Source organism: Antrostomus carolinensis, unplaced genomic scaffold (genome assembly GCF_000700745.2).
Source record: "Antrostomus carolinensis isolate BGI_N321 unplaced genomic scaffold, ASM70074v2 scaffold6179, whole genome shotgun sequence".
NCBI lineage: Eukaryota > Metazoa > Chordata > Aves > Caprimulgiformes > Caprimulgidae > Antrostomus > Antrostomus carolinensis.
Genome location: NW_010337753.1, coordinates 48,545 through 58,951, shown reverse-complemented (window position 1 = coordinate 58,951; position 10,407 = coordinate 48,545). Strand labels below are relative to the sequence as shown.

Here is a 10,407-nt window from a genome sequence, read left to right as displayed (position 1 = left end):
GCTCTTCCTGGCAGGATCCCCAGGCTGGGCAGCAGCCAGGGATAACGGCAGGCGGGGCTCTCCTGCTCGTAAAGATGTGTGCATCCTCGTTTGTCGTCTGCAGTAGCCTGTCTTTGGCTGGCACCTGTGGAGGAGGAGAACAGTCATGTACAGTTACAGACACGGCTAGATCCTAAATTTTGGCATGAGTACAAGCACCTCGATGTTTTAACATGTTCCTGAAGGTGAGCTGTTAATAGAGAGGCTGCGACTCCACGGTTGACTTGTTGGGATGGAAGTTTTGTGGTATATAGAGGAAAACACCTGTTCTCACTCTGGTTCATTCAAAACAATGTTATGGTATTGTGATAAACCAACAGGCTGCTTGGACTCAGTGCAGAGTCCAGTAGTCCCGTAGCTTAACCTTCGTGTGGGGCTTGGCCAGTGTCTCTGTCACCCTTTGGTGGTACACCTTGTATTTTCCCCTGCTGTGGGGAAAATGTTTGTGGGAGGCTTCTTCAGGCTATGGGTTTGCAGCTGATACATATGGGGAGGTGGGCTGACAATTGCAAGAACTGTGGGATTTGCTGAAAGGTGTGTTCAACCTGTGTCTTTCCATGATATCCAGTGCAAGGAAACAGCTGTACATCTACATGAAAAATTTTACATGTTTCTTATATTTTGTTTCTGTTCACTCGTGAGTTTTCAGCATTATTTTGTATTTGGATTGTTAGAGAGTTTCAGATCTCCTTTATGACCATTAGCTTTTCCTTCCTTTTAACCAAGGCATTCCTCTATGATTTCTGTTGTTTGATTCCTTAAATCTTAGCTAGACTTGCTGCAGATGGAGTTTCTGAGAAGCCCTGTATCTTCTTCATGCCCTTTCTTCTACAACCTCACTCTGAGGCCTCACTTGCTAAGGAGGTCTGCTCTTAGTTATCTAGGAAGCAAGCTTTCATCAACAGTAGATGTCCCACTCTTGCTTGTATGAGGGTAGGTGAAGTTGATGTTCTTCCTTGTCCATAGTCTGGTAGAGACTCTCTACTGGTAAACATCTGCTTACTTGTATTCTGAGACACTGGGGTGAAAAAAAAACCAGCAGGCATTGAAAAATCAAGCAGAATCAATACATTGTACATATTTCTGTCCAAATTTGGAGGAAATAGCAGTATGTACAGGTGCTTTGACAAGCAGCTAAGTTAGAACAAGAGCAGAACCTGTAAGAAGTTTTCAGCATCCTCTTCCCCTCTTGCCTTCAGGCTGCTCTCCAAGTTGCGTGCAGTTCTGGTAAACAAACCGCTGTACTGGAGGGAGGAGGGGGGATTTCAGGACAGGCTGACTGGGTGCAGTTTTACTTTCATGAAATTAGACAGCTACCAAGCACACGGTGTTTTTTACTTTTACGAAGACTTTTTTTTTCCTGGATGGAAACTAACCCTGTGGCTGCTGAGGACTGTACCTACTGGCATTGCTGTTTTCTGAACTATTGGTATTTTCACCTAAAGGCTCCTTGCTGTGCTTCACCTTTGCTTGCTACGTCAACTGTCCTTTTACTGAAAAGCCTTTTAAAATAAGCTGGAGGTTATGTCCAGTTCTGAAAAGTGAGTATGTTGTTTCTCCATACAGTTACGGACTGGCTTAGGAGTCTGCAAAAGTTTTATCTATTCTGGCTATGGAGAGGAAGAACCCAAGCCTCTGAAACCCCAGGCTGTGCCCCGAGAGAGCCAGCCAGCAGACTTTCTCTGACATGCTGATCCTGCACAGCAGCTGTTTGTGGTTCCTGCATCCAGCCCTTTCTGACCTGCAGCTCTTATCTCATGTTGGCAGTAAGCGACACAAGAGGGAGAGGATGACTCTGGAAGAATGAGGGCTTCATTTTTGCTCTTTGTTGCCCAAGCTGGTTTTGGGGTGTTCAGGTATTTCAGCGATTGCCCGAGGTAGCTGGATCTTGGGAACTGTGCTTGTCTTAAAATAACTCTAGCTTTTTAAAACTTCCTTTTCCTGTGATTAGAAGGAGTCTTTATAATAAATGTTACTACAGTGCATCTGCTCTGTAGGATTTGCAGAAAACTGTATGCTGAGGAGAGGCAGAAATTAAAAGCGGTGGCTTGGGCTGCTTTGAGAGCCCCTGCCTGGGGCTGCTCTGCACGGGTGGCCTCCGAGTCCTGCAGCGATGGAAGCGATGCTGTGCGCTAAGCGAATGATTCATCCCTCTGCCGTTTCTGTGCCACTGCTCTGTTCAGAACTGCAGAATATCCAAAAGCATAATATCATGTATCCTCCTGAATAACATCCCACCTTCTTCGGGAGAGGAATGGCAAACGTAGGATGTTCCGAGTTTCTGTTTCTCTCCGTTATTACATGGGGGATGTAAATGTTTGATGCAGTGAGGTGCAGTTCAGAGGTCTGGATGCCTAAATGCTGTTTGGTTTACCTCTGCTAGGGCGTCAGCTGGGTCACCCGCCTTGAGTTTGAGTGTCTTTGTAACAAAGAGTAATGTTTCCATGATAATGGCAGCACTGTGGTTATCTGACTGTTCTCCTTATGCCCTTGGATGATAAAGGTCCAGGTCTCAGCAGAAGCTCTGGGAGGGAGAAGGGAAAACAGGAGAGAACTTTTAAGCTCAGGCAAAAGATGGGGCGTTCCAGGTGCTGGTGTATGACCCTTCCTGTATCCTTGCTGAAATGGCCCTTAACTGGGCTTGCTGTGGAAGGAGGTTGGCATCCTGCATATGCTCAGGGAGCCACTTTCCCGAGCAGTGGCCCCGCTGCACGCCCAGGATTAGGTGCTGTGTATAAATTGTTGCAGCCTGCCATTCAGTCTCATTTCTTAAGTGCTGTGTCATCCTCTTACCTTTGTCAGAGTCAAATACTGTGGGTGAACAGGCAAGGCCAGCACTTCATCTGACTTTCTGATAATGTGTAACTTTGACATCTTCATGGTTCTAAGTTTTATTTATTGGTTCCCTTTGCAGAGTCCCAGTTGTGAAGCTGTCTGTGCTGTACTGGGGACGAGTGGGACAACTGGTTAAAAGCAGATGCGTTTTTGGTAAGTAGTGTACCGAGCTTCTCTTGTAGACAGAGGACAAAACTAACAGCCTCCCTGGCTGGAGGAGGGTTACAAGGAGTCATTTTTGAACCTAAAGTTTGGAAAATGAGAAGCCTGCCTCTGTCACAGCAGAAATTACTTGACATGTTCAATTGGCCAAAGCTGTATTAAGCTATTTTGAAAAGTATGACTTATTTTTAATCCAGTGACTGCTATAACAGAAAGTGTTATAGGAAGCGATTCCTTGCAGTATAGCATTGAACTTTAAGGAGATTTTTTTCAGAGGTCTAATGGATGGAAACTGTTTCAGGAACTTATTTGCCTGTGATAGCTAGAGATGTTGTGTAACAGCAGAACTCCTGCTCTTCCATCATATGAAGACGTATTCCAGAGAGGCAGGTGAAACTCTCATTTTGGGATCGCTTGCATTGCTCCTTTTGTAATTATTTCTTATTGTTTATTTTAATACCTTAAAAAGTCTTATTTATCTAAATAAAACTGCAGTTATGCTATTAATGCTTTTTTCCTGTATTTTATATTCTATAATAGTGAATTGCAGGCATCCTTTCACCATTGTTTCCTTCAGTGGATAGAAATGAACTTACCTTGGCAGGAAACACTTAACCAGGCTGGCAAAGACACTGCTTAGCCCTCTCCCATAAGGTGAGTTCAGCTATGTGGTACAACTCCCTCAGTATTTTCTCTCTCCTTGTATTACCACAGGGTACACGTGTAGTAAATAACATAACAGGTGAAACAACACCTGAACTTGTCCTCAGGAATTTCCAATTCTAGGGATGTGGAAGGGAATCGATTGCTTTCAGGACTCTTCTTAAAACAATATACAGTGTTTATAGTATTGAAGTTAAATGAGGTATTTAAAAGCATATTGACTGTACATCCACTGAAATTGAGTGCAACTAGGAACATGTATTTTTCAAATTAATTACATCAACTTTTCACTCCCAGTAAAATCAGTCTTTAAAAAGAGAAGCTACATTAAGGTTTGTGATGGTGCTGCTTTAACTCCTGGCTGGCAGTGGAACAGAGCAGATTGCAGCTGCCTCACCTCTGCCTGCAGCTCAGCACAGCAGCTTGTCACGTGAGGAACTGCATCTGCAGAGGTTTTGGCCTCAGCCTTGAACCGCCTATGCAGTGGTTTCTCAGACACAACTGGCAACGGATTAGAGCTTGGACACTGAAAGAAACAGATTCCTATCAGACAGTTTTGCCTTGTGCAGTTACTGAATGAAGCATCACACTGGGAGAAAATGAGGTTTGGTTTGGGGGGTTTTTTTGTGGAGTTTTTATAATTTATTTCCCCACCCTCTGAGGGGTGTGAGCATTGTGGAGGAAAGCTAGAGATGTTAAAATCCCTGTCAGAACACTCTGGAGATGAGTTAGGTGCAGAGGATTTAAACAGCACTTCACTGTGTATGTGCAAGTAGTGGTTGTCAGAAAAAACAAGACAGCAGTCAGAAGATTGAGGGCAGCTTCATTTTCTATCGTTTATGTGCCAACAATTATTAACTCAAGTAGAGTGGGCAAACTATAAAAATTACCACAGTGACTTGGAAAGTGCTGCGCTCTATAAATAACGGAATGAGCAACAGTCAAGAATTTAAACTGGGGTCATTAACTTTGCTTTTAAGCTCAAGTAGTAATCAATTTGGAACAATTTAGTTGTCTTGCACACCTTGCTATCTAGAAGTTTTATAACCTGCCCCTTCCTCTGCGTAGGACAATCACACAAATGTTGATTTAGCCCAAAATGAAAAGGCAGAGGTAAGATGGTGGGAACAGAGGTAAATCCTGCAGAGGAAGATGCCAACCTAGGGAATTTCTCCCTACCTGCTTTAGGGGATGTTTCTCTTCCATTTACCCGCATTCCTTCCTTCTTTCTGCTAGACACCAGCTCATCTGCTGAAGAAGAGGAAAGGAAATATCTAGTTGAAGGATGAAAACAATGATAAAATAGTGATTGACTGCCGTTTAACAGACCTCCATTAAAAAGCACAGAAACAGGATAACATATAAAAGAATATGGCTCCAAACTTAGATTAAAAACCCAAATCTGAATAGTCATTAAAAAAAGTGTCAGTGATGAAACTCTGATGAAATATCTTGTAATATCAACTGTGGTGCAGAGCAATTCTATGATTGGAGAAAATGAGGTTTAAATCTACAGTATTTACAATTCTGGCTCAGCCTAAGGACACAGTATCTAATGTAACACTTGTAATTGTTATGTTAGCAGTAGTGTAGTGAGAAGGCATTAGCATACCTGTGCACCTCCCAGTGAAGTTCCTGCATTACCTTGGCTGGATAAAGACTGCAGCTTTCAGGTATCGCCAGTGCTGGATGCTGTTAGTGATTCTTTGCTGTATTAGATACTTTGAGCTACATATTTGTCCAGAAGAACAAGTGGAAATTATTTTTATTAATGTTTTATTAATGGTAGATATTGAAATTAGACATGCATGAGATAATACTATTAGAAAGTTTTGAATTATTCAGATGTCTGAATTGCTTTCAGACATCTCCTTGGTCTCTGGTCTGTAAGCATGGTCTGCAAGCATTTTCAGTTTCATCACTGTATGCAGTGACATGCAGTGCATGATAGACGTGGGTATAAAGCTCATGGGTTTTTAATAAACCTCCATAGGGATAAATGTGGTTTCTTGTGGAGTGAAGGGAATCCTGCCTTTTACTCATTTAATAGCAAGTTATTACAATAAAAATCTCACTGATAGCTTAGCTCTGCTCTGTGCTGGGTAAAACTGCAGATGCTAGCAACAGGGTTTATGTTACAGGCTTGTTAACTCTGCTGCCTACTCTAAAATACGCTGGCATATGCTGCAGCGTGTCATTATGCACAAAAGAAACAACTCGCTGAATTTTATTAAAGTGATTTACAACCATTTCTCTAAAACCCTGAAATGTTCTGATACAAAGCTAAAGGTATGAAAATGTTTGCACGTGCTTTGTGCTTTCAGAAGCCCTTTAGGTCTGACTTCCTGCCAGGAGCACCAGGCACCACTTCTGAGTGCTGGCATTTCAGTCCAGCTGAAGCTTTCTCAAAAGGTAGTGATGTTTTTATGAACTAGCAGAAAGAGGAGAGAAGCTTGTCACCGTGAAGCTGGTTCTCGTGAGTCAGCTGCTAGGCTGGGGAAGTCCTGTCCTACCTGCAAAGCACCAGCTGCCTGCAAATGGGATGGATTTCCTCTGCCTGTGATCAGGTTACTGGATTGGAGCCCCTATTTCCCCTGGTATATAAAGCAAATAAATAAGGCTTAACATCTTTGCCATGATTATGTTTTCAAAGGCTATTTACAAAAAAAAATCTTTAACTTTGGCTGACCTTAGAACAACGTCATCGGGTGAAGCTGTAGGGAACAGTTGGTTTCTGTGCTGCACAGTCTTTATTTTGGCTGGCAGTCTGTTAACTCTGATAAGTGGGTAAGCTCATGCCAAGCAAAGTCGGGCATATCATGAGATGTTGCTTTGCCTGTGTAGAGAAAGTAGCCTGAGAAAGAGCATGGTAGGCTAATAAACAGCATCTACCAGAATTTGGGGCTGGTCAATTCTGATTCTCAAAGGAGTTTCACAAAAGGACACTGCCAAGTCTGTTGTTCCTCACTCTCCCTTCTCTGGGTCTAGAGTTGTCCTGCTTTAGCAATATGGTGCTCTAGCCCTGTCAGACCAGCCTGGAACTCAGCAGACCGCTGCTGCTTTCCCTAAACTCTCCAGGGAAAACCAAAACGCCACTCTTGTTTCTCGTGACTGCATGCTCAAGCCTCCTTGAGCGACAGCAGAACGACACAGAGAATCAATGTCACTCCTGCCCAAAGGGCTCTTGTTAGGTGGTGGTTGTGTAGTGCTTCTGTGGGGTGATCAGGGGTCTTGTTTTTATTTAACAGCAGCAGACAGTGGAGTTAAACGGTATTTATCTGTTTACAGAGTCAGGAAAATAGCACTGGAAGAAACAGGGGGTTTTTGTTTGTTTGTTTGGTTGGTTGGTTTTTTTTCCTCCCCCCAAGACCTTCATGTTCCTCAGTGGCTTATATCACGTACTGGGAATTGCATTCAAAGGCAGCTTGAATTCAGGTCAAGATTTGCCTGCTTGTAGTAGATGGAAGTTACCGGTAAAAACATTTTACGGACACCATGTAGAGATTTATTAAAGTTGCTTCTTCAAGCATCTGTAGTGAATTTACCTTTCCTTTGAGCTCACTGAGAATGGCAAACTATTTATTACATTTCTATGAAACACTGTTTTGACAGATTTCTTCAGAAGTAAAGAAGCACAAAAGGAGACATTCTCTTCTTTGAAAATAACTGGAACCACTGGCAAGAAGCAGCAACACTGTGCATCAAACAAGGAAACCATTTCCAGGTTAACAAAACATGCTGTTGAACTGAATTTTGCAGCTGCATTTTCAAATGTACCATGGGATGCATCAAATCCAAGGATGCTTTTTCAGGTTCAAATGCTATCCAGGATGAAAGGATCGGGGAAGGTAATGAAGGATGCGCGGGGGAGAAGTCATCGCTGATAGCAGTGAGAGCGGATGAGAAAGGTCCGTCGAGCGCTCTAGTGCTGGACTACGCGCACCGTCTCTCCCGCGAGATTCTCGATCAGGCGGTGAAACAGTGGGCAGTGACTGAAAGCAAATACAGCGACATCCCTTACATTGAAAGCGACGTGCCCTGAGCCCCAGCTGCCGAGGACGGTGTCCGCAGTGAGTCTCCTGCCTCTTTAGCAGTTTGCAGTTGGTACTAGCGCACGTAAAGTACAATGAGCTGTGGCAGAGCGTCATGCTGCTACACGGATGTGTCTGCAAGGAGAGGCAGAAAAAGTTTGCCTTTTAGTCTGTAGTGCTAAGAAACTAATTGGATGGCAGTAGACTGCATTAATCAAGTGTCATTTGTTATCAGCCGTACGTTGAGTGTATTCTGTCTTTGTATGTTGGATGTGATCAGAAACCAGTGTTAAAAAAGAGGATGAGAAGGATGTGGCTGCCCTGCAACTGTACAAGCACTGCCACAGAGGCCCCAAAGGTGCTTAGTGGCAAAGCGTGGATTAGTGTTACTTGCTGCATAAAAAATCAGTGGCCTGTTTGTAGGTGAAAAGAGAAGCACTCCGTGCTTGGTAAATTTGTCTGCATTCTGCTACAGTGAAACCAAGGTCTAGGCATAGCAAAGAGAACTGCTGGCCTAAATTGTGCTTTGATTCTTTGACCTGACTAAATCCGTAAACCACAAAATAATCAAGGTGATGAGAAGCATTTTATAAAACCAAGCAGTATTCAGGGAGTCATAGGGGTTAAGATACTATTCAACTTCCATTCTTAAGTGTATCAGTGAGAAGCGTTGAATATTGGTAAACAGTGCACTATAATTAACAGATTCTGTGGCTTCTGAAGGCTGTTCTCTGAAATCCTGCAGTGAGAGTTTCATTACATCTGATCACTGTGCTCAGACCAAAGCCGTTCATTTTTTTGTTTGGTTGGTTTTGTGTTAGGGTGCTGGTTTTGGGGGGGTTTTGTTTTGTTTTTTTTACTGTAACCCAGATAGGTGTGCAAAAACTTCTGATGCTAACTGCTGAAATGCACCTTCCCAGGTGTAACGATGCTTTAGGACTCTGTGTTTCACGGGAATTAGGGCTGCATTACACTAAAATTTCCCTCCGAAGTAAGCTGCCTGCCTGCAGCGTCTCGAGGCTCATTCATGGCTTACCTGCTGGTAAAACTGTGTGTGGCCGTGCAGGCGTGAGCTGCAGAAACCCGGAGCCTGAGCAGTGCCCTGAGTTAGTGAGTAAGCCTTAGGCCCAGTGCTAACGGGCCACATTCTTCACTGATTTTATCGAGCTTTCATCCACGCACTGCACCCTGCCTCTGCAGGACTCGCAGCCTGACCTACTGTGCTCATAGCTCGCATCTGAGATATCAAGAAAGGGATGAATGAGTCATAGGCATCTTGAAACTACAATTTTGCTGACGTTTTATACAAAGTGAATGCCTTGTAGAAGCTTTGGGTTTTAGCACCTGCTTGGTCCTTTTTCTGTTATGGCCAGTTTAAAAGATGCAGGGGCTTTTTCCTAAATCAAAGTGTTTTCTATTTTCTGTTTTCATCTTATAGGTAAATGCTTTCCATACTGGCAAAAACTGTTAGTGTTTTGAAAAGGTACATGTAGTTCTAGTAACTACAAAGCATGATTTTCAAGCCATGGTAAGGAAGCAGAAAGAGGACCATGCAAAGTGTTATATCTGAAATAAGCTAAAAATAAGACAGTCTCTGAGTTGAGCTGTTTTGCAAACTCTGTGACACAAACTCAAGTTATTTGAAATTCACCTGTATGGGGAAGTGGTTGTATCAGGAGTAAATGGTGAAAAATCCTTCTTGGTAACACAGCACAAGACTGCCATTAATTCCCACTGACCAGACCCTGCCACCAAGACTGTTCTCAGGCTTTTGCTGAAAAAGGGAAAAAGTTCTGCTTATGTTGTCATGTCTTCTTTGAAGCTGCATGTGAAGTGGGACCAAGTATTATGGCCCATTTAAATTCTACTGCTAACAGTGATGTTCCTTGAAGCTCTAAAGGATGTAAAACATTAAATCACACCCCATATTTGCTCTGTCTCAAAAAACGCCATGCCATATACTAGGGTGAATTAAAAAGCAAAACCGAAAACACTGATCAGACCAGTACATACTAATTGGGTATTGCTTAACCACAGTATTAAAAAAGATTCCTATTCTTCTTCTGGCTAAAATAAAGCTTTATTACAAGAAAAGGACAGCCTTCCTGTAACATTAGTCTTGGCTCAAGAATGTTAACACTGACAAAGGCAGTAATTAAAAAGAAAAAAAAAATTAAAAGGGGAAAAAACCTCTCTGTAGACATTATTTGCCAGTCAGGTGAGTAGCAGATAGGAAACTGCAGGCACTTTTGGAGCACAGTCGTGTACCCGCCTTGGCCCCTGTGCTCACACCACGGTGGCTGCCACGGGGGTCAGGTGCTGCACCGCTCGCTGTTACCATGGCTCACATCCTTCCTTCAGATGCAGCCCGAGCATCTGGCACTCTTCTGGAGTCAGAACATCACATGGGCTTTGGAAAGCAGCTTCTCCATTGGCAGGCTGCACAGTCCAGCAGCAGGCAGAATTATGAAATAATATAAAATAGCCTAAGTCACAGCACCTGTGCCGATAAACACCCAGAAACTCCCCGAGGAGAGAGTTCCCGAGGTATAATTAAACACCTATCACAGTGAGCTTCCATCTGGGGCACCTGCTGTGTGGGGTGGCAGCCCTGCTTGCCCAGGGAGGCACCCAGGCACCTGAATCGCCTGCTGCTGCTTCTGTCCAAGCAGTCACT

General features: G+C 43.5%; 1 protein-coding gene across 1 annotated transcript; it reads left to right on the top strand.

Annotated features, from left to right (window-relative positions):
• Window positions 1–7,477: 7,477 nt before the first annotated feature.
• On the top strand, window positions 7,478–7,741 carry AKAP19 (A-kinase anchoring protein 19). Its single transcript, XM_010175278.1, has one exon. The coding sequence runs from the start codon at window positions 7,478–7,480 to the stop codon at window positions 7,739–7,741; it is 264 nt and encodes an 87-aa protein (XP_010173580.1).
• Window positions 7,742–10,407: the final 2,666 nt, after the last annotated feature.